General features: G+C 40.4%; 1 protein-coding gene across 2 annotated transcripts in view; it reads right to left on the bottom strand.

Moving 5' to 3' along the window:
• CCDC198 (coiled-coil domain containing 198) overlaps positions 1–21,349 on the bottom strand; it is a 28,741-nt gene extending 7,392 nt beyond the window's left edge. The window contains exons 1-5 of one of the 2 annotated variants that reach the window (XM_005898779.2): positions 21,127–21,349; positions 18,027–18,109; positions 2,587–2,673; positions 1,404–1,505; positions 303–462 (exon numbers count right to left, since the gene is read on the bottom strand). In XM_005898779.2, the coding sequence (XP_005898841.2) occupies positions 303–462; positions 1,404–1,505; positions 2,587–2,673; positions 18,027–18,109; positions 21,127–21,349 (655 nt within the window). The remainder of the gene's footprint in view (positions 1–302; positions 463–1,403; positions 1,506–2,586; positions 2,674–18,026; positions 18,110–21,126) is intronic. The other variant, XM_005898780.2, reaches the window with a different exon arrangement.
• Positions 21,350–27,894: the final 6,545 nt, after the last annotated feature.

Genomic DNA, 27,894 nt, shown 5'->3' with positions numbered 1-27,894 from the left:
GCTTCACTGTCTCTAAGCACAAGATGAGGCCCTTTTTCTCCTCCTGGGGATGGTGCAAGGATTGCAATCATGCATGTAAAGTACAGTATATTTCTAAAAAGAGATCTCACCATAGCGCTGAAGTCTTACTCTTCTCGGCCATCCCAAACTACATGACAACAGGCCCATTATATTCCAGGAGATAAAATATCAATAGGGACCCAAGGGAAGCTCTGTGCTTTCCCAATCCATATCAGACATTTATTTGGTGAAGTTTTAAAAACACTTGATATATTATTTACTAAAAAAATTACATGACTCACCTAGACTTCTGCTCAAGGTTTCATCGGGCAACAAGGTTAGAAAGTCACCATCATCATTTCTTGGGATGCTTTGAAGGATTTTCTTGGCTTTATGGTCCCTCTGTTTCTGCTTATTGGTTCTTGGCTCCTTGTGAAGACTTTTCTTCAGTTCAACTTGTGCCTGAAATTGACCAGCTAGTGTTAGTGTTCTCCCCTCACACTGCCTTCACCAGAATAGGTCAACAAATCAGCTGCTTTACAAATTGTATGTGTATCTGTAGACAGATACGTAGAACATGGTTCTCTTTTTCCTCTTAAAAGATATGGAAACTTTCTTCATGTGTAGGTTTGTTAGGAGAAACAGGAGCATGCCAGTAGTCTCAAAATGGTGAAGACCTTTGTAAAACCATTTCTCCACAGGCCATCTTGTATATTTGGAACTGAAGAAGACAGGGACTACAGTGAAGAATTTGGAATATGACATTTATAGGAAACATGATTGTAAAGGGGTTTATTACAAGAGATCTTCCTTATCAAATGATTCTATGATTTAAATTATAGAGGGATGCCTAGGTTTCAATCCCTGGGTCAGGAAGATACCCTGGAGGAGGAAATGGCAACCCACTTCAGTATTCTTGTCTGAAAAACTCCATGGACAGAAATGCCTGGCCGACTACAGTTCACAGGGTCGCCAAGAGTCAGACACAGCTGAATGATTGAGTATGCAAGCATGTTTGCTCATTAGGTACAAGTACCAAAATAAAGACAAATTCACCCTCTGTCCTTTTAACTAAACCAGGAAAAATTATCTAACCTCATTTTCCTGCTGGAGCCCAAATGTGGTAGAAGAAACAGTTATGAAAAAGGGAAACTTGAGACACAGATGCGTCCTTGCATCTGGAATACAGATGGAACACAGAGAAAAGACTCCACAGAGTTGGTAGCAGAAGGGATCCTGATGTTTTCCTCTCAATCCCAGTAGAGGAAACTTTGGCTGCAGTAACTAAATTTAAAATGCTAGGTAAGGTCTGGAGATGAATGCTTAACATATTCATGTGCCAGAACAGCGATTATGTAGCATACATTTGGTAAATACGACTCTCTTCTTCTCCTCATATTTACCTCTTGTCTTTTACGGTTCATTTCCAGCATTTGCATCTTATGTAAATATTGTCTTTTCCCAGAAGGATACATTAGAGTCTGCATCTTCTTTTCCAGTTCCTGCTATGAAAGATGACACGCTTGTTAGGATAGGGGTAATTGGTTATTCTGCAATCCAAAACTTGAAATCCATTTTGGAACAGTGAGATCTTGTTTATCGGTTATAATCCATAAAGATCTCTTGAGACATCAAAGGTCTCAAGGGGCACTGCAGCTTCCAGACCAGTCCTTAGTGAAGCTATCAGTGAACGAAGGGGCTACTTGCTATGTGTATCATCTTGTTTTTAAAGTTCCTGTAGAGTTTTGCAAATGTTGAATGGAAATATCTTTCTATATCTCATTTTGACAAGATGTCACTTTCTGTGTCAACAGCTGCTTTAACTATCTTTCCAGAAATGTGTTCTGGTTTGGTGAGACCTGGTTCTCTCTCTCTGCTTCTTCTGCCATTGAATAACTGTCTGACTATGACATTAGAGAGATGGTAATCTATTTATGTAGTCCATATACTGTCCACTGTAGTTTAGGAAGGATTGAAAGTTGATTATTTAGAACTTGAGTGATCCTCCCCGGTGTATCAAAAACTCCAGTAGGACGATGTGGACAGTTATTAAGGGCAGTCAGGGGATGGCCAGGAAGGGGAAGAGACATGGCAGCCAAATGTGTTGAGAGATCCCTGTTATGTTGCCCTGTGGACAGTGTCTGTGGGCAGCTGTGAGCCTTGGGGAGGGGCCCATCTCTGCAGGTGTTTTGTCATCAGCATCACAAACATGGCCTTGAGGATCTAAGAGTAGCTGGACATCTTTTATCAAATAGCCACACAGCAGCATCTAGGTGACTCTGAAATGAATCAGGATAGGAAAGTGTTCACAAATTTTAACGCTTTACGAATCACCAATTTCCCAATAAAATTCCCCTCTCTCATCAACATCTCCCTGTTTTCACCAGGTAGCAGAGAAGGGCTCAGAGTTCATCTGAGAGGCAAGCATAATCTCCAATTGGAGACAGGCCCAGGAGAGAAAGGATAGCTTTAGAAAGTTCTAACTCTGCATTACTTAATAGTTTGCCCCGCCTTTGAAGTCTTCTGTGCAGGGAGGACAGGAAGAGGATGGCCCCTCAGCTTCCTCCCTCTCCAGGGTTTGCTCACCTTTGCTTTGTGAGTCCTCCTGGCTTCTTGCTGGTTCAGGAGCCTTTCAGAAGTAATTACTTGTGGCAGGTCAATGGGTTCAAGCTTCTAAAAGTCCAGCATTGAGAGCAGTCAGCATTCCTCATGCCAGGAGATGATGAAACATAAAAGCCCGAACTTAAGCTAGCTTAACACTCTGCACGTGTTCCCGAGAGCACACAGGGAAGGTGAGTTCAACAGGACTATAGTCCCACCTGTGTGAGAGGCTTTTGACCTACCTGGATTCGTCAGCGTTCTCTCGCACTGTTGCCAGTGGCATAGAGATCTAAACGCTGGTCAGAGAGTTAAAGGACTAAGAACCCTTTTCTGTCTGCACTGAGGGACCACGTCCACAGTTATCAAACAACAAGGGTCTTGGACTATTAGAGATGACGGAGGCCCCAGAAGTTCCTTTCCTGTATTCATTCCTTAACCACCCAGCTAAACCATTCCAGTCCTAGCGAAGTGGCCTACTTTTAAGATCCCCAGAGAAGCTCAGCCTTCTCAGTAAGAGTCCTGGGTGCTTATGAGGCACTTGGAAAATGAAAGTACAATATGCTAACAAATCTTAGACATGGATTTTTCCAACAGGGGCTTGGCTTTACGGGGAGATGATGCTGGAGTCTCAAGAGGTCACTGAGATTAGGCAGCAACTGATGATCTGTGATCTGCCTCCAGCTCTACTTGTCTCAGATAACTTAATGCCCCGGGAGCTGGAGCACTAGGAAGTAGCTAAGTAGGCTTGAGAAACAAAGGCTGATCTCCTCACATTCAGATGCAGTCCGCAATCTGGATGATCACAGAATTTATTGGTTCACTCTGGGCGTATTTACTGAATGACTGCTACATGCCAGACAGAGGCAGTGGTCAACAAAAATGGACATGCTCCCTCATGGCATTTGCAATCTATGGGGAAATAAATACACTATTGCTTGTGTGATCAGTGTTTTGCAGATAAATGCAGGATAGGACTGTGACAATATATAACTGGAGGACTCCACCTTGGAAATGTGGGGTGTTATGAGTTGAATTATGTTCTACCTCCTCCAAATTCATATGTCCTAAGCCCCCCAGTACCTCAGAGTGTGGTCTTATTGGGAAATAGGATCCTTGTAGATTTAGAGAAGATGAGGTCATCCCAGAATACAAACCCTCAATCCAATATGTCTGGTGTTTCCATAAAATGGGCAAATTTGGACACACATGCACACAGGGAGGCTGCCATGTGAAGATAAAGCAGAAACTGGGGTGCTGCTACAGCACCCCCAGGAACACCAAAGATTGTCAGCAAACCACCAGAAGCTGAGAGAGAGGCACAGACTCTTCCACATAACCCTCAGAAGGAACCAACCCTGACAACACCTTGATTTTGAACTTGTAGCTTCTAGAACTGTGAGACAATGCATCTATTATTTTAAGCCACACAGTTGTTATACTCTGTTATTACAGCACTAGAAAATTAACTCAAGGGAGAGAAGGATCAGGACACAGTCCAAGCAAGTTTCCCAAGGAAGTAAGTTTAAAGCAGACATTGGGAGGTTGGGAGTTTTCACAGGACTTGGGCTTCCCAGGTAGAGCTAGTGATAAAGAACCTGCCTGCCATTGCAGGAGACATAAGAGACTGGAATTTGATCCCTGGGTCAGGAAGATCCCCTTGAAGAGGGCATGACAACCCAATCCAATATTCTTGCTGGGAGAATCCCTTGGAAAGAGGAGCCTGGCGGGCTACAGCCCATGGGGTCACAAAGTCAGACACAACTGAAGTGACTTAGCATGCATGAGGTGTCCCAAGCAGAGGAACCACATGAGCAATAGCCCAGAGGCAGGAGTGAGCATGATCTCTTGAAGGAACCACAAGAAGTCAGTTGGCTGCTGTTGAGAGTGAGAGCAAGAGTGGCTCAAATGGGGCTGGAGAGGTCACAGGGACCAGGTCATGCAGGGCCTGATGGGGCATCACAAGCACATTGTCTTCTTAAGAGCAGCAGGCAGCTATTGACACATGGTAAGCCAAGTAGCCTGGAGAATCCCATGGATGGAGGAGCCTGGTAGGCTGCAGTCCATGGGGTCATGAAGAGTCAGACATGACTGAGTGACTTCACTTTTACTTTTCACTTTCATGCATTGGAGAAGGAAATGGCAACCCACTCCAGTGTTCTTGCCTGGAGAATCCCAGGGACAGGGGAGCCTGGTGGGCTGCCGTCTCTTTGGTTGCACAGAGTCAGACATGACTGAAGCGACTTAGCAGCAGCAGAAGCAGCAAGCCAAGTAGGGACATGATGACACTAGCTTTAAAAAATGACTGCTTTAGTGCAGTGTGGGACTAGACTGAAGAAGAGCAATTACAGATGGGGTTGAGCATTTAGGAGGACAAAGATGATGGGCTGGGGGCTCATGTGGGGAGATTGATGGGCTCTACAAATATTTAAAATGGACCAAGCAAGACTCGTGATGGTTACTGAAGGAGAGTGATGTGCCCACAGAAATCAATATAAGGGATGGATAGTGCAGTCATTCTCTGAGATGGGGAATCCTGGAAGAGGGCCAAGTTTGGGTGGAATGTAGAGGGGGAGGTTCGTGGTGGAGATGCATGTGTAGGAACCATCCCTGGGTAGAGAAGCATCCCTGAGTAGCCCGTCCTTGGCTCTGCTCTTCTCACTCGGTTCATTTGAAACTGTAAGATGAGTGAGGTCCAAAATGAGAAGAGCAGAATTGAGGATTGCAGACTTCAAGTGCTCCAACACTGAGAGGCTGATGAATGGGGATGAACTGGCCAAGGAGACTGAGGAATGACAGCTGGGAAGCAGGAGGAAAACCAGGACACCATGCCACAGAAAACAGTGTGATGAGGACATTGGCTAAGACGCCATGCTTCTAATGCAGAGGGCCAGGGTTCAATCCCTGGTCAGGGAACTGGATTCAAAAGTTCTCATGCTGTAACTAAGACCTGGTGTAGCCAAATAAATCAACAAAACAGCGTGAGCACCACTGCTGCCTTTGTCCAACTCTATAGGCAAATCCTAATATATTTGGAAAGGATTTTCCATAGTAATCTAATTGGTTCTGTTATCAAGGGGTAGGCCTGAAAGCTGGTTTGGTTTTCAAGGTGACCAGGGTGAAAAGAGAGGGACAGACCATGGGAAATGGCTGTTGAGCACCCATAATGGAGAGCGCGACTTGGGCCTGCACCACTCTCTACCACAGACCTTTCTGGTAGAGCAGCCCAAAGCTGACCTGACAGGGAAGGGAAAAGGAGCAAAGGATGTGGAGACAGGGAGGAGAGACAAAGGGGGAAGAACTCAAGATCTCACATGCTAAAAAATTTTTAAAAAGTTCCAGGCCATTTACATTTGTGGAAGGAAGTAGTTCTCTGTCTCATTCTCACTTCAGTGAAGAAGTGGATTTTTTTAAAAATATTAACTTAGCAAGGAGATAATGAGAGGTAATCAGTATTAATTAGAAAGAGGTTTGTTTATTGTCTTGGCTCTCATCTCTGCAGAACATGAAGATGCAGGGTAAATGAAACCTGCTGTCAATCAAGTCAGAGCCCTGAAGGACTGAGGATGGAGAAGAAAAGGAGGGGGGAGGGACCCCAAGGGAGGGGATACCGAAGCACCTATGGGAGGAAGACTCAGCAATGACTGAGGGGGGGATTCTGGGGTTGGGGTGGGCACAAAGAAAGTGTGCCATCCCTGGACTTGGTTCAAGATTGGATTCTTTCTGGTGATTAGGCCCCTTTGTCTGCAGCCACTGCTGTCCATCATGCCACGCTCACAGTGTCATTCAATCCTCATGGGAACCCTGTGGATAATTACAGTTACTCCCTATTTCACAGAGGTCAATGACTTGTGCAATTTTGCAGAGCTAGAAAGTGGTGATTCTGGGATTCAAACTTAGGTGTGTTCACTGCTAAATCCTATGTTACTTTCTTCAGACTTGCTTCCAAACCTGGTTTATCAGAATCTCCTGGAATCAAAGTAAAATTGCTAGGCTATTCATTGGGGATTGAGATTCAATCAGTCTGGGATATGTCCTGGCAGGAAGGGACATACATACATATATATATATATATATAAGGTCCAAATCGTTCTCTGAAAGAAACAGTTTATTATCTTGAGGGTGCTCACAGATACTCAGCATGCCTAGAAATAGAATTTTCCTTGTCCTAGGTCACTGATGCCGTAGTAGAGAACGGACAAGTCTCCCTGAGGATGTAAAATATTTGTAACTCTTTATATACGTATGTTGGCGCCCCACTCCAGTACTCTTGCCTGGAAAATCCCATGGACAGAGGAGCCTGGAAGGCTGGGGGTCTCTGAGGGTCGGACACGACTGAGCGATTTCACTTTCACTTTTCATTTTCATGCATTGGAGAAGGAAATGGCAACCCACTCCAGTGTTCTTGCCTGGAGAATCCCAGGGACGGAGGAGCCTGGTGGGCTGCCATCTATGGGGTCGCACAGAGTTGAACACGACTGAAGTGACTTAGCAGCAGCATATATGTATGTATACATATGCATATATATATGTGTATGTGTTTTCTCTGGGCATATTGCAAGAGCATGGTTTTAAGATACATGCCATCCAGTATTAATTGCAGCACTATTTACAAGAACTAGGACAGAGAAGCAACCTAAATGTCCATCAACAGAGGAATGGATAAAGAAGATATGATACATATATACAAGATATGATACATATATACAATGAAATATACAATTATATACATATATAAAAACACACATATATAATACATATATTGATACAGTATATATGTATTTTATATATTTGTATATAAAATATTTTTATATATTGATACAAATGTGTATGTATTTTACATATTTGTATATATATTATGTATTTTATATATTATTTACATGTATATATTTAATTAATAGAATTTATGTTTTAGAGAGATATAGGTTCATAGCAAAATTGAGCAGAAAGTACAGAGTTCCCATACTCTTGTCTCCAAACACATACAACCTTAGTACTATCGACGTCTCTCCCCAGAGTGCTACATCAGTGAGCCTATATGGGCAATCATTATTACTCAAAGTCCGTGATTTACTTTAGGGCTTACTCTTGATGTACATTCTCTGGGTTTGGATAAGTGTATCATGACATGTATCCATTATAGCATCATATAGAGAGTAATTTCACTATCCCCCAAAACCCTCTGTGCTCTGCCCATCCATTCCTTTCTCCCCTGAACCCCCTGGCAACCACAAATATTTTTGTTGTCTGCACAGTTTTACATTTAGTTGGAATCATATACTCTGTAGACTTTTCTGATTTCAGCCTCATTTTCTTTGGATCCACAGTTGTGATAATGGTTGAGTAGTAGTTCTATATATTTTTTTACTTTCCAATTTTTTTAAAAAATTGTTTTTTACTGAAGAATAATTGCTTTACAGAATTTTGTTTTCTGTCAAACCTCAACATGAATCAGCCATAGGGATATATGTATACACACACACATATATATACATATATCCCCTTCCTTTTGAACCTCCTTACCATCTCCCTCCCCATCCCAATCCAAAAGTCTACGAACAATAAATGCTAGAGAGGGTGTGGAGAAAAGGGAACGCTCTTGCATTGGTGGGAGTATACAGCTGCTGTGGAAGATGGCATGGAGATTCCTTAAAGAACTAGGAATAAAACCACCATATGACCCAGCAATCCCACTCCTAGGCATATACCCTGAGGAAACCAAAATTGAAAAAGACACATGTATCCCATTGTTCACTGCAGCGCTATTCACAATAGCTAGAACATGGAAGCAACCTAGATGCCCACTGACAGATGAATGGATAAAGAAGTTGTGGTACATATACACAGTGGAATATTACTCAGCCATAAAAAGGAATGTGTTCAAGTCAGTTCTAATGAGGTAGATGAACCTAGAACCTATCAGAGTGAAGTGAGTCAGAATGATAAATACCATATTCTAATGCATATAGAGGAAATCTAGAAAAATGGTACTGAAGAATTTATTTTCAGGGCAGCAGTGGAGAAACAGAAATAGAGAATAGACTTATGGACATGGGGAGAGGGGAGCAGAGGGTGAGATGTATGGAAAGAGTAACATGGAAACTTATGTTACCATATGTAAAATAGATAGCCAATGGAAACTTGCTGTACGGCTCAGGAAACTCGAACAGGGGCTCTGTAGTAACAGTAATCTTTAAGTACTCCTCCTAGGCAATTACTTTGTGGCCTTGAAAAGAACCTAAAGAATGCCATTTCTCCACAAAGGGCACTAGATGGCAGCAGCTAACATTGCAAATAGGATCCCTCAGTTAAATCATCTGCTCTTAGCCTGAGAAGCACTGCAGAAAAAAAAGTGTTGGAAAGCTAGCTTCTCCCAACAAACTGGTCAAATGAAATTGCTTCAGAATTCTGGGTTCATATCAATGTTCTTTTTCCTTGCCTGGAAAGCAAGATAAAGCTTCACTTTATCATCTTCAGAGAAAACACAATGGGAGGAATTACTGATGAATTGGTAGAATGATGCCTTTTTAAAATTCATGATATAAAAAATGATATGTCTAAAGATTTATGGATTATTCAGCTTCTCAAATAAAACAAATGGTCAGGATAATAAGTGGTGGAATGTCAGCAAGGAGATTCAGGAAAGGAGATTACATCAAGCATAAGTCACAGAGCTTGCTGACAAGTTCCAGCCTGAGATGATTGCTTCTGCTTACTAGCACGAAGATAAAGGTGGCAGGATCAACTGGAAGAAACTATAAAGTGTGTTTGTTATCAAGACTTAAGAATGTGTTCTTTAAGTTTCTAGGAGGAAGGTAAAGTTGTCCAAAGGAGCAAGAAATCATCAGGCCAAGGCGGAATTTCTGGTCAAGGCTTTGCAATGAGTTCACATTTCAGTAACATTCTTTGATTCAAATATCTGGCAATGAAAAATAAAACATAAACCAAAAAGATGTGGTCAGGCTTTAATATAAGATAATACCTCTTTAGATCAGAAAGCAGAACAGAAAACTTGGGGGAAGCTAATTCGTAAGCCATTTAGGGCTCCTGTTGGCTGTTAGTTATTTCCATAGGCTAAAGAGACCTAAAAAATGCTTCATATAAGGAGGAAACGTAAAGCCAGGCTCATGGTTTAAACTCAGGGACTGAGCTGTACTCACCTCTTTACCCAGTCTAAGGGCTGTATCAAAGTGTAAGCCAGATTTGTTTTACAGGTGTTATCAAAAAGTTGAATATAAAGAAGCTGAGACTTTATTCTTTATAACAATAAATTCAAAAGCTTAGAAAAATGGATAGTTTTCTGGGAAATATAAATTTAAAAAGTTAAATCAGGAAGAAATAAGATAACAAATCAACTAAGAACCATTCTTTTACTAATTAAGTTACTAGACTTCCCTGGTGGCTCAGACAGTAAAGCGTCTGCCTACAATGTGGGTGACCTGGTTTCAATCCCTGGGTGGGGAAGATGTCCTGGAGAAGGAAATGTCAACCCACTCCAGTATTCTTGCCTGGAAAATCCCATGGACTGAGAAGCCTGGTAGGCTACAGTCCATGGGGTCGCAAAGAGTCGGACACGACTGAACGACTTCACTTTCTTTCTCCACCAAATTCCAAGTGATCAAAGATGGTTTCACAGTTCTGTTTTTTGTTTTTATTGGAGTATAGATGCTATACAACATTGTTTTAATTTCTGCTGTACAACAGTGAATCAGTTTTGCATGCATATGTGCTTAGTCGCTCAGTCGTGTCTGACTCTTTGCCATCCCATGGACTGTAGCCTGCCAGGCTCCTCTGTCCGTGAGATTTCCCAGACAAGAATATTGGAGTGGGTTGCCATTTCCTCTGCCAGGGGATCTTCTCATTCCAGGGATCGAACCCACGTCTCCTGCATTGGCAGGCAAATTCTTCACCACTAAGCCACCAGGGAAGCCTGAATCAGGCCTGGCGTGCTGTGATTCATGGGGTCGCAAAGAATCGGACACAACTGAGCATCTGATCTGATCCCCATACTCTTGGCTTTCCACCCCCATTTCCCACCCTACCTCTAGGTCTTCACAGAGCATCGAGCTGAGCTCCATGTGCTACATACAATACTAGCTATCTATTTTACACCAGGCCCATTTTATTAAATTTTTAAGGAATAGATAAGAACTATGTTAAATCAAATGTTTTAGAGAACAGAAAAGAGGGAAAGATAATCAATTCACTTTATAAAACTAGTATAACCTCGAGGGGAAAAAAACTGGAAAAATATATAAAGAAATTATAGGACAATTCCACTTATGAAAATATATATAAAAACCCTAAGCACATAAAATTCAGCAGTGTATTTCTGTGTGTGTGTATATATCTCATGACCAAGTAGGGTTTATATCAGGAAGGCAAGCATGGTTCACATCATAAAATCTATTAGTGTAATATATTAGATCAACTGGTTAAAAAGAAAATCCATAGGATCATTTTAATAGGTTATTTAATAATTATTTAATAAAAACATCAGTAAAATTTAACACTCAGCCCTGGGAAAAACTTGCAGCATACTAGGAGTAAGATAAATGAGAGAAATGTTGGTAATTTAGTAAAAAGCATTGTGCCAGATAGCTTCTATTTATTTCTTCAGATCCACTTATCACATTACTCTGTTCTCTGCCTGTAAGAGAGTAAGCAGTTTCTCCTGCTTTCTGGCTTCCAGTTGGGTCAGCTACTAAAGAACCCTGGTAGGACATCTGAGAGAAGAAAGAGAATGGAGTCAGGATATTTCTTCCTCTGTCTCCCTCCCTGCAGTCATATTGGCTTGGCCGTGTCCCACCCTCCTCTCAAAGCAGCTTCCTCTACCTCACTCTCCCTTTCTAGGTTCTAGAAGTCCTTTGTGCTAAATATAGCCACTTCTCAGCTGCCACTAGTGGCTATTGCAATACCCTCTCTGGTTCCCCTTCAGTTCAGTCGCTCAGTCATGTCCGACTCTTTGAGACCCCATGGACCTCCATGTCCATCACCAACTCCTGGAGTTTACCCAAACTCATGTCCATTGAGTCAGTGATGCCATCCAACCATCTCATCCTCCGTCGTCCCCTTCTCCTCCTGCCTTTAATCTTTCCCAGCAACAGGGTCTTTTCCAGTGAGTCAGCTTTTCACATCAGGTGGCCAAAGTATTGGAGTTTCAGCTTCAACATCAGTCCTTCCAGTGAACACCCAGGACTGATCTCCTTTAGGATGGACTGGTTGGATCTCCTTGCAGTCCAAGGGACTCTCAAGAGTCTTCTCCAACACCCCTTATCCATGCTGTTTTTTTGAGTGCTCAGTCACTCAGTCATGTCCAGCTCTTTGCAACCCCATGGACTGTGGCCTGACAGGCTCCTCTGTCAATGGGACTTTTCAGGCAAGAATACTATAGTGGGTTGCCATTTCTTCCTCCAGGGGATCTTCTTGACCCCGGAATCAAATCCACTTCTTATGAATCTTCTGCATTGCAAGTGGACTCTTTACTGCTGAGCCACTGGGGAAACCCTATTACTTGTAAAGAAAACTTCCCTGATTTACCCTAATTTGAACATACTATCTTTATCCTTTGGGGACTCTGACAAGCACCTATCAAAATTCTATTGCAAATGTATTTAGTTTTAGAATCAGTCTCATTAATGACATGGATAAGGCAAGGTATGTCCATTATTACTGCTTGGGTTCAGCATTGCAAGGGAAGTTTTATTCATTGCAAAAGTCAAGAAAATCTGTATGAGGCACAATTGGGGAGAAATAGAAAAAATTATTCTTGTTTATAGAACATATTGTCTGTGTAGAAAATCAGAAAGAATCTATAGACAATTAGAATTACCAAGGTATTTCCATCAAGTTGTGGAACTCAAAATTTAATATATAAACATGATTAGCTTTCTTATTCACCAATAATCTTTTAGAAAATTAAATGGGAAAAATACCTCATTCATAGTAGGATAGAAAAACCAAATGAGATATTTTGATGGCCAGTTGTAGTTGTATGTGTCAGCTTGGTTAGGTTACAGTGTACAGTTATTCAAACAGTAATCTAGGAGCTCCTGTGAAATTCTTTTGCAGATTCAATTAAAGTCAGTAATCAGTTGACTTTAAGTAAAAAAGATTAAGGGGCTTCCCTGGTAGCTCAGTTAAAAAACTGCCTGCAGTGCAGGAGACCGGGGCTCAATCTCTGGGTCAGGAAGATCCCCTGGAGAGGGAAATGGCAACCCACTCCAGTACTCTAGCCTGGAGAACCCCATGGACAGAGGAGACTGGTGGGTTACAGTCCGTGGGGTCACAAGAGTTGGACATGACTTAGTGACTAAACTACCACACAACCTTGGAAGATTATTTTAGATAATCTGGGTGGGCCTGATTCAATCAATTGGAAGGCCTTAAGAGCAAAGCTGAGGTTTTCCTGAAGAAGAGGAAATTCTACTTGTGGTTAGCAGCTTCAGCTGATGCCCTGCAATTCCAATCTACCCTTTCTGATAGCCTGTCCTATGATTTAACCTTGCCTTGTCAATTATCCTCCAAATCATGTAACCATCATGTAACTTGTAATAAGTCTTTTGATATATACCTCCTTTTATAGATTCTGTTTCTCTGGTTGAACCCTGATACAGACGTAGAGAAACAAACCTAAGAATACATCACACAAGGCCCCTGTAGAGAAATGAAATATTATTGAAAGACCTAAAAGAAAATTTGAGTGAATTATTTATACCAAGTTCATGGTTTAAAAAACGATATTGTAAATGTGGTTAATTTCCCCCAGATTATTCCATGGATGCATTCCAATCAGAATGCTGAAAAGGTTTTTTGTGGAACTTGACAGGAAGAACCAAACTTTACATGGAAGAGCAAAGGACTGTAAATCGCAAAGACAATTCTGAAGAAGAAAAAGGCAAAGCAACTTGCCATCCTAGATATTAAGACTTAGCTTAAAGGTACATAGAGAAGAATTCCTGTGGATACATAAATAGGCCAGTTCAACAGAAGAGAGGACTCAGAAACAGACTCACTGAGCTATGGATGTCAGATATATGACAGAAGTAACATTTCAAATCAATGGTCACAAAGGATGATTCCATAAGCAGTTCTGGGACAAGAGACTCATCAAATGGAAAAAAACATAAGATCAGATTCCAACTTCACACCTGAATTTAATGGATTAATTAATTTAATCCATCTTAAATAGATGGATTAGGACCTAAATGTGAAAAGTTAAAGATTATAAATTTTAGAAATAAAAATATTCTTATGAACTTGGGGAATTTAAAAATTTCTTTGACAAAATATGAGATAGAAAACAGAGATAAAGATTGAGAAATGTGACAACATCAAACTCTTTGTGTACACACAAGCACACACATGCACACAAAATGAAAAGGCAAACCATAGACAGAAGATACTTGCAACACACATAAGTAACAAAGGGCTGGATCTAAAGCATACAAGGAACTCTCACCCATCAAAGAAGGAGACTATAGAAAATGGGCAAAGGATTAGAAACGTTGAGAGAGAATAAGTTTGTGACAAATTGTCTAAGACCTCAAACAGTGTAATGAATTATCCAGGTTGATGCTCATCTTTCTCTCCTCTCCATTCATTCTTTCAACATTGATTAATGCATACTTATAAATCACCATTTATGTGCTAGCTACTGCTCTAGGCACTTAGATGTGTAGCGAAGACAGCAGACAAAATTCCCTGCCTCTGTGAAGATTATACTCTAGCACTGGGGTGGAATTTGAGGGATTGGGAGGTGGTGGAAAAAACACACAATGAACCTAATATGTAAGCAAACTGCTTAGTGTGTTAGATGGAAATAAGTGCTCCAGAGAAAAAAACAGTGAAGAGTCAAGGGAATCAGGAGTGTCAAGAGTAAGAGCTGCAGTTGTCAATAGGTTGTCATGTAAGCCTTAAAGGAAAAGTGAGATTTAAGCAAATCTTTGAGAATCTGCCTGCTATGCAGGAGATCTAGGTTTGATCCCAGAGTCAAGAAAATCTCCTGGAGAAGGGAATGGCAACCACTCCAGTATTCTTGCCTGGAGAATTCTATGGATAGAGGAGCCTGGCTGGCCACAGTCCATGAGTCAAAAAGAGTTGGCCATGACTGAGCAGCTAAACTTTATTGGACATGAAGGAGTCATCCAAGGAGATCATTTGAGGAAACTCTATATGGGGTAGGGGTGGAAGACCATTTCCACCTTAGGCTGGACCCGAGATGGTTGGATGAGAAGGTGAATCTCTCAGAAAGGTTAGTGATGATCACCTCTTCAACATGGGGCAGATACATTTGAGTCAGGGCTCCCTGGCAGAGCTTCTCAGATCTCAGCATCTCCGAGCTGGAGAACCTTAGTTCAAGACCTGCTCTTTACTTGAGGAGTTATTAGATGTTCAGAAAGTGGAGTGTGCCAAATATGGAACTCAAATTATTTAGGTTGCAATTAGATTTGGTTTAATAATTAAAAATACTTTTATAATTTTCTTTGGCAGGGATTAGGCTATTAATTAGCATGTCATGGGAACCTAGCATTTATTATTCTCTCAAAAATCCATTTGTGGTGGAAAATGTGCTGAGCCTCATTTGTGAAGATAATTATAGTTGATATCTTTGGGAGTGTCTGCCAAGTTCCCAGTGATTTCCCTCTTCTCTGGGAGCTGCCTCTATAATCTACATGGAGTGGTAATTGGTGGGAGGAAGGGAGGCTCCCCTGCTCACACTTCTACTGTATGAGCATATTCTTTGGTCATAGCTCATTGGAACAGAGCTAGAATCACGAGGAAAGCTGAGCCAATACTATTTTAAAAATCTCCCAGGAATTTGGAATTAGAGCCAAGAGGGCTAGACAAGTTTGTCTGTTTGACTAGAATTATGAGATGCAAATTCAATGTGGCCAAATTTCACCAAATAGTCTTGAGGACTAGAGAAAGTCGACCAGCAAGGAGAGAGAAAGCGGATGCACAGAGAGCGAGTTCTTCTGCCTTTCAGGTTCTAAGACATAGCTCTTCCCTGAAGTCTAGATGCCTCCCAACTTTTGAGTTCATTAAAAAAAAAACTCCTATATCATTATAAATTATCACATTGGTTGCTTTGGCTAGTCCATTTGACTTCCAGTACAGTGATGCTACAGATATGAAATTGTAGGGAGGTCACTTTTTTTTTTTTCCCAGTAGGGATGTGCTGTGTGTGCTAATTCACTTCAGTTATATCTGACTCTTTGCAACCCCATGAACTGTAGACTGTCCCTGGGGCTCTCCAGACAAGACTACTGGAGTGGGTTGCCATTTCCATCTCCAGGGCATCTTGCCGACCCAGGGTCGAACCCGCATCTCTGTCTCCTGCATTCACAGGCAGGTTCTTCACCACTAAAGCCACCTGGGAAGTCTCACCAGGATAATGGGTTTCATTCATTCATCTGTCCATTAATTCATTTATTCATAAACTTTCAAGGGATACATACTGTGTTAGTGACTTAAGATATAAGACTGAATGTAGTTTGTATGCTCAAATAATTCATTTTGATTCTTCATTTTTAAGGTGGTTGGTTGGGATATGGGGAGGCAGTCTTTGACTCTGAAATACCAAATTTCTTTTTGAGTTTGATTGACTTGAGAAAGTCAAAGCCTGCCTTTAGCTTATTTATGGTTGATAGATATAAAAAAGGACTCTGTGGACTATAAACTCCTACACAAATGTTTTTCACTGTTTATAGTAGTAATCTTCTTTTTGAGTTATTCAGCTTAGAGGCTTCACAGGAACATATAAAATGAGCTTCTTTGAAAGGAAGCCTTTGATTTATAATGATTTAGAAACAAAATGTAAGTTTTAAAATTAGCACTTTAGGTAGAGATAGGCTCAAAATGTTAAAAATTATATATCAACTTGATAGAATTGCACTTTATTTTCCATTGACTAAACAATATTTTTAGGTTTCTAATATTTTGGGAAAAGATCCTCCTTTTTTGGTAACCAAAAGCTATAATCACTCAAATAATGATTGTGAGCTTCTGGAGAAGACAGGTAAATAAAAACCAACTTAAATAGAAATAATCCCCAACAAATGAGCTCAGATACCCCTGACTGAGTTGTGTAGCAGGTGGGGTTTGATTCCAATTCCATTTTTCAAATATCAGTGATAGATCCTGCTCACAAGAGAGCTCCAAACCCTCCTTTTAGCTGATGCTCACTTCAGAGGACCCATTCAGATGGATCTCTTTCCCTTTCTAGGATGAGGGTTCTTAAAATTTATAGGTCTCTACAGGGAATTCATTAAATATTTATTAAGGTGATGCATTTAAAACTCCTGCTTTGCTGCCTTGAAATCAGTGTGTTAAAGTCGCTTCAGTCTTGTCTGACTCTTTGTGACCCTATGGACTATAATCCGCCAGCTTCCTCTGTCCATGGGATTCTCCAGGCAGGAATACTGGAGTGGGTTGCCATGCCCTCCCCCAGGGCATCTTTTGGACCCAGGGATCTAACCTTTGTCTCTTACATCTCCCGCACTGGCAGGTGGGTTCTTTACTGCTAGTGCCACCTGCTGCTGCTGCTAAGTTGCTACAGTTGTATCCAACTCTGCGCGACCCCATAAATGGCAGCCCACAGCATCCGCCATCCTTGGGATTCTCCAGGCAAGAACGCTGGAGTGGGTTGCCATTTCCTTCTCCAGTGCATGAAAGTGAAAAGTGAAAGTGAAGTCACTCAATCGTGTCCAGCTCTTCGCGACCCCATGGACTGCAGCCTACCAGGCTTCTCTGTCCATGGGATTTTCCAGGCAAAAGTACTGGAGTGGGGTGCCGTTGCCTTCTCCACCTAGGAAGCCTTAAATTCAGTGTTCTCAATTTCGTTAACTAAACATTTCGAATGATGAAAGGTTAGGGATAGAAGGACTGTAGAGATCATCTATGCCAATGGTTAAGAGCACAGGCTTTGGAGGCCTGGTTGATATGTGGCCCCTGCTGTCCTTGGGCAAGTTACTTAACTCTCTGAAGCACATGTATAAAACAAGGATAATCCTTCCTTTCTTATTGAGGGGTATGAAAATTAAATGAATGACAAGATCATTATTGCTTAGAGTGTAACAGACTTGTATAGGTGGTAATTAGTTATAGTAGTTGTTACTGTTATATGTTACCATGATTGCCCCACAGTCATTCAATTAATCAGTGCAAGATTCAGATCCTTTGTGTCCCTTCATACCTATATCTTTGGTACTATACCTGCTTCCATTGGTGGTGGTCTTAAAAGTGAAATCATTACAAAAGGAAATCCTAAAGAAATATGGTTTACATTGACAGCATTCTCTTTAATAACACCATCATTCTCATTAGCTTAGTCATTGTCAATATCCCTCTTATATGATTATAGTTAAAAAGGGATATTACCATTAAATCCAAGAAATTCCTTATGAAGCCTTTTAAATGCATCTTACTTGAAGTCTTCGGGGTGGATGCCTTTTAATAATACTTGTTTCTTGCTGTTCCAGTGGGAAGTCAAAATACATGGCCCTCGGCCCTTGAAGGGTTGGAGAGAAACAAAAACAAACCATTAAAAGCAATTTCCTATGACATTAAATTCATCGTTAGTTATTAGACTCTGTTAACGCCATTTTGTATCTTTAGTTCTGTATATCTAACCAATAGGCTGAATGTGAAGACGAAAAATATAAAGCAGGGGCCCACATAATGGCAGATGATAGAATATTAGCCTAGACTCAGGATTTAATTTCTGCTTTCCTCATTTCCTCCCCGATTAATATTTAAAGGAATAATTGCACATTTAACAATGTATTGACTAGAAATGTTATTCAGACATGGAAAATAGAAACATTGATTTGTTTTAATTTTATGAAATCCCTCCCAAATAAATAGAAATCAGAAAAAAACCATAACTTTAAGAAGTGAAAATAAATTCTCTTTTCAGGTATAATAGATTAATAGATGGATAGGTATTAGAGAGGTGATAAAGAAATGGAACTTGAGTGTGTAATAGGAATATGCAATGCTTATCATTGAATGTTCCCAATTAAATAATCCACTCTCCCACTGCAAGTAGGGAAATAAATTCCCACAAGTTGCCTCTCTAATACAATATATCAATATTCTTCTTGATGAAATAACCCAGGGCTACAGTGTTAATGAACCAGAGAAGCTCATTAGGAAACAGAGAAGCTCAACAGATCCATGTGGATTTCATTTTTCAGTTTGATTAGCCTGGGCCCTTGGGACTACTACCATAACCAATGCTACGTGAATGACCTCCTTGTCCTTTCCTCATAACAATCTGGATGCATTCTGATGTTGAGATTGTTGTGCAGACTATCCTGTAGTCCCACTTTGCATTTTAAATGGAAAAATTCCTGGGTAATTATGTGTTTCTATCCTTAAAACATTTGAATGATCACCTGAAGAATATCTCTATGACCTTTTCTTTCAAGAATACCAGGATATCAAGCAAGACCCAAAACATGTTGGATTTTAAAATGTAAATATTTTCAGCAAAATATATTTCAGCAATGTGACTACACCTTATTTTTATGCTATGATTTGGGTAATATCACCCTATTATTTAATTTGCTTCTCCTGAAGTGGTATAGGCATGTGTTACTTTTACCTTTGATTTACAGGTGAAGAAAATTAATGAAGCAACTTGCCTAAAGTAATACTATTTGGTATTTGGTGAAGATGGGGTTACAATGTGGGTCTCTTGAAATAGTGTTCAGAATGCTTGCCATCCCATTGTTATTTATTATTAATGTGGTTTTGCGATTTCAAAAATAAGAATATTTCCAAGTTAGACTCTAGCACATTAGAATCAGCTTTTACCCTTTGGTTATCAAAATCTTAAAACTCTAGATGGAAGGTTTAGATAAAAAATGAATTATTCAATGAGTCTAAGAAGAATATTCCTACTAACATGCTTAGAAAGTCAAACAACAAAAGGCTATAGAGAACCAGTCAAAGGTTATCAGTTCTATAGAAAGTAGCCATGAAGATCATTCTAGATCTAGGTACTAGGTCTAGATACCTACCTAGTACTAGTACTCGGTCTAGATCTAAGACTTACTAGGTACTGAAAAGGAATGCGTATATATATATATATATACACACACAGAATATATATATCCTGGCCAATAATAGCAACTTACTTGTGTTAATAATACAGAATGTGAAGAAAAGAAAAAAAATAATGTACATATGTGTGTATGTGTGTATATGTATCACATATACATACGTATATATGCATGTATCTCTTCCCAGGTTAGAATGTCTAAGTATCATCTGTTTAAGTATCATCATGATTGTCATAAAATATTTTATATCTTGTAAAATGCCACAGGAGAATTTATAGCCCTTTCTGGCTTGGATCTTCCCATCATAATGGGAAAAATTCTCTTAGTTCTGCAGATGATCATGAAGAATCAGGGGTTGGGGAGAGGGTGCCCCATCCACTCATCTGTACTGCAATAAATGAGTTCAGATTGAAGTGGTTTCCAATTGCACATCAGAATGGATTCACTTCTATAGTACTGCTTTCAAAACAACAAAGCCTGATGCATGAAATGGTACTGGAGAGATTGATTTACATTTAAAATCCAACTGAAATGCATGATTATCATAATCACATTTTTATCTGTGGAACTGGTTTAATTTTTTTATTGTGGTAAAAGTCACATAATATAAAACATACTCTTTTAGTCATATTTAACTATATTTATACAAACCATATTTATGCAGATCAGTACATTCACATTGTTGTGCAACTCTCACCATCATCCATCTCCCAAACTTTTCACTTTCCTAGACTGAAACTCTGACCCATTAAACACTAATTCCCCATTCCCACCTCTCCTCCTGGCCCCTGCTGCTGCTAAGTCACTTCAGTCGTGTCCGACTCTGTGCGACCCCATAGACAGCAACCCACCAGGCTCCCCTGTCCCTGGGATTCTCCAGGCAAGAACACTGGAGTGGGTTGCCATTTCCTTCTCCAATGCGTGAAAGTGAAAAGTGAAAGTGAAATTGCTCAGTTGTGTCCGACTCCTAGCGACCCCATGGACTGCAGCCCACCAGCCTCCTCCGTCCATGGGATTTTCCAGGTAAGAGTACTGGAGTGGGATGCCATTACCTTCTCTGCCCCCTGGCCCCTAGCATCTACCATTGTACTTTCTGACTATAAATTTGACTCATAGTCATCTCATTTAAGTGGAATGAAACAGTATTTGTCACATCTAAGGTCTATTGGAAAAGAATTTTAATTGCCTGGCAAAGCTAGGTATAAATATCAAAAGGACTATAAACCAAGCTGACACAAAATGATTATTTCCTTCTCGTGTGGGATGATGAAAAACCCTTAGTTCCCAGTTCACACACCTATTCTAACGTGCCCAGAATACTTAAAATAGACAAACATTACCTCCTGTTGACAAATGTTCTTTTATATTTCAACAATTAAGAAACTTCATAGATTATAGATGTAGACAGGTTAATCTATCAGTAGCTCTCCACAAATTTCTTGCTGGGTTTTACATTTACCTTCAGAATATCTTCCATACCAGGTCTCTCGTAGAGGCGGCAACTGCCCTTCTAAAGCTTTATTCCGGTCCTGCAGTCTTGCAAATGAATATAAACTGTTTTCTTCCAGATTCTGAGTGAATGCAAAGTCCACAGGGCCAGCCAAGGGAGTCTCTTCCTCTTTGTTTTGCAAAGGTACTACCTTGGTCACCCTTGGGTGAGGCTTAGAGTGACTCAGGCCCATTTCACATTAAAGACACTCCATAAAACCATGAGGTTGGTGGTTTGGGGCCTTTAAAGTGGCTTATTTTAATCAAGGAACTTCTGAAGTTAGCCCAGCCCAGCTCCAAAGTATTTCCTCCCTTCGTGACATCTGTGTGGCTTTATTTCACTTCACACTAATCCTTTGGCCACTTCCTGGGAGGTTGGTTTCTATGGAGACTTCCCTTCAACTCCTACTTGGCCATTTCAGACCCAAAGAATCCAGTTAAACATTGACTTGGTTATGCTACTTTCTGAAACACTCAGTGGTAGGAAGAGAAACCACTATTGATCATTAAACAAATCTCTAACACCAGGAAGGCCATTAACAGAAATAGAGAGCAGAGGTTCAGAGAACCTCAATTTGACCCTTTCATTGTGCATACCTTTAGCCATCATCTGTAAGAATTACCAACTGAGAAGAGCTAAGTCCCCTTTGGAAATGTTGGGAGCTAATCACCTAGGGCTTTGTTAATCCTTAACTTTAATTGAAGAATTTATCTTCCAAATAGGAAACAGCAGAATAACTAAAATGATTTTTCTGTCAATAATTTGAATTGCCTTTGAAGGAGATGAATACATTACAGAAGGGTAGGGAGACAATAGCACTTTAATCCTGGGAATGAGGGGACAAACTTCTTGAATAGTTCAAGCAAAAGACAAAGATATGTTAGAAACAACAACAATGATGACAAAAAAGCAAACTCAAAGATAGCCTATTTGTTTTGTTTAAAAAAAATTGAAAAAAAAAAAGACTGAAGATAAATGTGCTGAAATGTTGAATAGTGATTTTTGAATGATGGGATTGTGGGTGATTTTTATTTTATTCTTTCTTTATATGTAGAAGCAGAACTCACTTTCAGTTTCTAATTGTCCATGAGCATAGATTATTTATGTTTTCATCACATCCCTACAGGGATACAGAGAAGTTCAAAGGTATGTATTTTTTTTACTTTTGCAAAAGTCATCTGCTAAGAGGCTAACATAGGTTTGGAAATTCTTACAAGCCAATAGAGTTCATTGAAAAAGAAATCTGAGTTTAATTTTCTCCCTTTGTGTTTTATACACAATCCTCTCTGTGGCAGAAATACTTGTAAGTGAGAATCATATATTAATAGTATCTGCAAATAATACTTTTGGTAACTAGAAACTAATTATAAAGGTTAAAATAGTTGAACAGTATCTAGTCAGGTTTATTTTTGGACACAATTAGTTTAAGTATTTCTAAAAGCAAGGGAAAGTATTGCAAGCTAACGAACTAGAAATTATACTGGAAACTCTGGACTTCATGGATCTGGACCAGTGAGAACCATTCAGTTCTCATTTTTTTGATTTACTGTTGTTTACTTTTGAGATATCTGTAGAGAATGTGAGGAAGTTGGTTAGCTGCTCAGGAAATAATGAAAGAAATGAAGATTCCTGCCATGTTTATTTCCATTTATCATTAACTACTTCCAAGTTTTGTAACTCATGCAGATTACTTAACCATTCCATGCCTGAGTTTTCTCATCTGTAAAATGGAGTTAATAGAAATGCATCATGAGCAATGAGTTAATTTATAGCTCTTAGAATAGTACCTGACATATAGCAGATTTGAAGTAAGCATTAGCCCATATCTTTATCACTCATTGATCAGAAACCATTAAAGTAGACTTAGTCCTGTCTAAAGGAGTTTATAATTCCTTGGACAGAAGAAAATGGTGGGCTACAATCCAGGGGGTCCCAAAGAGTCAGACACAATTGAGTGTGCACGCACCCATTTAACTGAGGAAACAAGGATGCTTTATATCTATTATTTTAAAAGTTATCATATGCTTTTTCTTAGAATGATAGTGAAAATAGTTTCAATTTCATTAAAAGAGGAAAAGGAGAATTTGACCTCACCTATAGAGTTTTATATATAGGATATGATTTCTTAATGATGAGATTTGGAAAACAAAAACTCTCATTCACAAAACCTTGTCCACTCCTCAGACTATCAGTGATACTTTATATATAATGACCCTTCCCCAGTTCAAGACTGGTTATGAATAGCCAATGATAGTGTGTAAAGATGATAAAAATAGTGTATATTATATGTAGTACTAAAAATTTATGAATATGAAATGAGAATCCAAGTTTATAAATTTGTAGGATAAAGCAGAGAAGGGGTTAAACTCTTCTAAATCTGAAGATAATGCCCAGAGAAAACTTTATTAAGACAGAGGGCACAGAGAAGAGAAAAGATGGTGAGGTGCTGGAGGAGATGGAGAGGAGTAGGGATCAAGAGCTAGGTGTACCATTTCCACATGTGAGGGATGGAAGTTGCAACTTGGAGCAGCTCCATAGACAGTCTGACCATGCAGCCCCCAGGCAGCTTCCTTGCATAGGCTCCCAGTGCTGGAATCTCTGAACGCAGGGTGTGGTGTGAGCCATGCACTTGTTAGCCCTGCTTCTCACCTGTGCTTCATCCTTTAGATCCAAAGGCAGGAAGAAAAGGAAAGCAAATGCTGCAAAGCTGTTTTTTGCAGCCAGAAATCTCTGCTTTTGTTTTTGGTTCGCTCTCAACTTGGGCAAAACTGTTAAGGAATCTTGTTGAGTGGATTTAAATTCTATAGAAACTCAATGCACACTCAGAGGAGATAGGTGGATTTTCCTCTTTGCTGCTGCTGCTACGTCGCTTCAGTCGTGTCCGACTCTGTGCGACCCCGTAGAAGCAGCCCACCAGGCTCCACCATCCCTGGGATTCTCCAGGCAAGAACACTAGAGTGGGTTGCCATTTCCTTCTCCAATGCATGAAAGTAAAAAGTGAAAGTGAAGTCGCTTAGTCGTGTCCAACTCTTAGCGACCCCATGGACAGCAGCCTACCAGGCTCCTCCGTCCATGGATTTTCCAGGCAAGAGTGCTGGAATGGGGTGCCATTGCCTTCTCCGTTCCTCTTGTCTAATAAGAGACAATTTTGCCTTTGAATACAGAGGGCTGAGTTGGGTAACAGAGCAGGTTAGGTGCCTTCTAAGTTTCCTTACAGTCTTTTCCAGCCCAATTTGCATGACAGTATCTCATCAGAGTCAGCAAGACTAGAGCTTTTTTTCCCTTTTACTTGTGTGGTGACATTACCTACCTTTGTGGGATTGTGATTTGATAGCTCTTGCCATAGTTTTGACAAACTTCCCAGGGTCATCCACACTCTCTTGGCCCTCCCCAACTCCTTTAGTAAAATGACTCTTGGAGGTTAAGAGGCTGCCAAGAAGAAAGGCAGATTTCCAGCAGGTAGCCCACTCGGTACTGTGTGAATCAAAAAGAAGTGGTGACTGCAGTAGCAATAGACTCTAAGCAGATACAAATAGAAAAGCATGCAAATGCTCAATGGCTCTTTATAGTCATGAGTAGTAATTTTAAAATTTCTGCAACCTAATATTGGATAAATGAACTTCTTTTTTAAGTGGGCTATGGGCATATCTATTTGGATGTTTTCTATTGAAGCAGATGGTGATTGCTAATGTGATATTCCTTGGAATAGGAGGTTGGCAGTTTGGAGTCAGGTTGGTTAAATTGCCTTTTGATCCTTCAGCATAGTATTTTCTTGGAAAGGCTTCAGACAGGATTAAAAACAACATGTATATAAATATTCCTTAGGGTTGGATTTAATTTCACACATGGATTACTTACTATGCATTGGCCTTTCAGTAAGTGGGATTTAAATACTAAATGCTTACAGGATTCCTGAACTATGCATTTGATAAAGTTATAGCCTTTTCAGCAATTGGTGTGTAATGGATAAGCAATCATGGAGGCTTTTTCAGCCATGTGAATTATGTGTTTGGATGCCAACTAAGCAGAGTTGTTATATGACCCAAATCTTAGTTTTCCTCCCATTGATTATTTCTCTCTATATTTATCCATATATTGGGTGTGAGGGTGAGAGTCCAAACAGAACTACTCAATTTGAAAGTGCTAAAGCAAAGCCAATGGAGAAAATGTGAATTGAGGCTTCTTGTATAAACTGTTAAATGAGATCAGTTGGATCAAATTTATATCTCTACACTTTAAATGCAGTCTGCAACTGCATCGCTGAATTAAATGCTAAAACCAAACCATCACATTCCTGCTACTCTGAAGACAGCCAGTGTGTGAGTTTCTTACCGCAGCCATGGAATTAAAAGATTCTTGCTCCTTGGAAGAAAAAACCTAGATAGCATATTAAAAGCAGAGACGTTACTTTGCTGACAGATGTCCATATAGTCAAAGCTGTGGTTTTTCCAGTAGTCATGTATGGATGTGACAGTTGGACCATAAAGACAACTGAGTGCCGAAGAATTGATGCTTTTGAACTGTGGTTTTGGAGAAGACTCTTGAGAGTCCCTTGGACTGCAAGGAGATCCAACCAGTCCATTCTAAAGGAAATAGGATGAAATAGTCCTGAATATTAGTTGGAAGGACTGATGCTGAAGCTTCAATACTTTGGCCACCTGATGTGAAGAACTGACTCATTGGAAAAGACCCTATACTGGAAAAGATTGAAGGCAGGAGGGAAAGGGGATAACAGAGGATAAGATGGTTGGATGTCATCACTGACTCAATGGACATGAGCTTGAGCAAGCTCGGGGAGTTGGTGATGGACAGGGAAGCCTGGCGTGCTGCAGTCCATGGGTTCACAAAGAGACAAAACTGAGTGACTGAACTGACTGAATGGACTTAACTTAGGGCAAAGAATTTTTGTATATTTCATCTCTAATTGGGAGAATATCAACTTTTGGTTATAATAACCCTTTTTAAGACATCTTTAGAAAAACTTTTTTCTCTCCTTCCTTCCTTCTTTCCTTGAAACAAGATTACATTTTAACTCTGTTAATCCATAGATGTTTGTCTCAAGAATTTACACTGAAATTTAATCTTTGATTCATGGTCTCTATCTGGTTTAAACAGTCACTCAAGATTTAGACCTAAATTGAATAATATGCATTTTTCTCCCAAGGCAAAATTATTGCTTTTACAAATGTCTACTAAAAACATTATTTGTTGTTGTTGTTGTTCAGTCACTAAGTTGTGTCTGACTCTTTGTGACCCCATGGACTGCAGCACACCATGCTTCCCTGTCCTTCACCATCTCCTGGAATTTTCTCAAACTTGTGTCCATTGAGTCGGTGATGCTAACCAGCTATCTCATCCTCTGCCACCCTCTTCTATGCCTACCTTCAATCTTTCCCAGCATCAGCGTCTTTTCCAATGAGTCAGCTCTTTGCATCAGGTGACCAAAGTACTAAAGCTTCAGCTTCACATCAGAGTTCCTCTTTTTCTGATAAATTTAAATTGTGTACCCAAAGGTAAGATATGGGCTTCTAATTTTTAAGGCAGCATAAGAACAGGGTAGAGAGGAGCATGGTGTACCAGATGTCCCAAAGTTCAGGGTAGGCCAAAGTGGCCCTGTGTGAAGTTTCATCTGGTGTCATTGAACTAAATGCTACCCAGGCAGAGCTAGTGGCCCCACTCAGAAATCTCAGCTGTTGGCCATGTGTTTTAAGGAGCATTTGTTCTGTATGTGCCTTCATGCTAAGTCAAGTCAGTTGTGTCCAGCTCATTGCGACCCTGTGGACTGCAGCCCACCAGGCTCCTCTGTCCATGGGATTCTCCAGGCAATAATACTGGAGTAGGTTGCCAAGCCCTTCTCCATGGAATCTTCATGACCCAGGGATCGAACCTGTGGCTCCTACATTGCAGGCAGATTCTTTACCGCTGACCCACAGGGGAGGCTCGCGTTGTTCTGGGTTCTCTGCAAATCAGGGATGCTTCCTTGTCCCGGGAAGGTCTGTACCTTGATTTTTTTTAAACTGCATTTAGATGAAATTTAGAGGGCACCAAATAAAGAGACCATTCCTAAAGATTTGTCTCACCCTCTTTTATTACTGTTTTTCCCCATCAAATGTGATACCCAGCAATCCTGAGATGTACCCTCACTACTCTGGACAGACTGTTGATCAGTCCAGGTGGCTTAGGAACCTGGACCTGGCTTAGGTCACTGGTGTAGTGAGGACACAGGGCTTACTGTTACCTGGGGCTGAGCTCCTGCCAGTGCAGTTGGGTGACCACCTGACCTCTTTTATTACTTTCCTTGGGGCAGAAATTATGCATCCATCATGACACCCAGTCTTAACTCTCTGATCTCTTTAGGGACCCTTGTAGGGCAAGTTTCTGCCTTTCTTTTTTTTTTGAAACTACAAACAAAAAGCAAATCAGAATGATTGATAAATGAAGAAGTAGAGGTGTCACGTGAGTGTATGCTCCTCAGTTCTTTGTCTTGTCACAACAAAGATTTGGAGTGACGGACATTAAAGCCCCCTCGGTGTGTCACAGCTCTTGGGTCCTGGATAGACCGTGTTATAGCTCTCAGGTCTCGAAAGGACCATGTTATAGCTCTTAGACAAATCAGTGTTACAGCTCTATTTTATTTAGAAGATAGCAGGAAAATCCATCTCTGAGGCATGAGGGCATGTCGATCCAAAGACGCGAGAAGAGCACCCCAGCGCAAGGGGGAGAGAGCGAGTGAGCTAG

The sequence above is a fragment of the Bos mutus genome, chromosome 10 (assembly GCF_027580195.1).
Source record: "Bos mutus isolate GX-2022 chromosome 10, NWIPB_WYAK_1.1, whole genome shotgun sequence".
NCBI lineage: Eukaryota > Metazoa > Chordata > Mammalia > Artiodactyla > Bovidae > Bos > Bos mutus.
The sequence above is the reverse complement of the archived record's forward strand: the minus strand, read 5'-3'. Positions and strand labels throughout refer to the sequence as shown.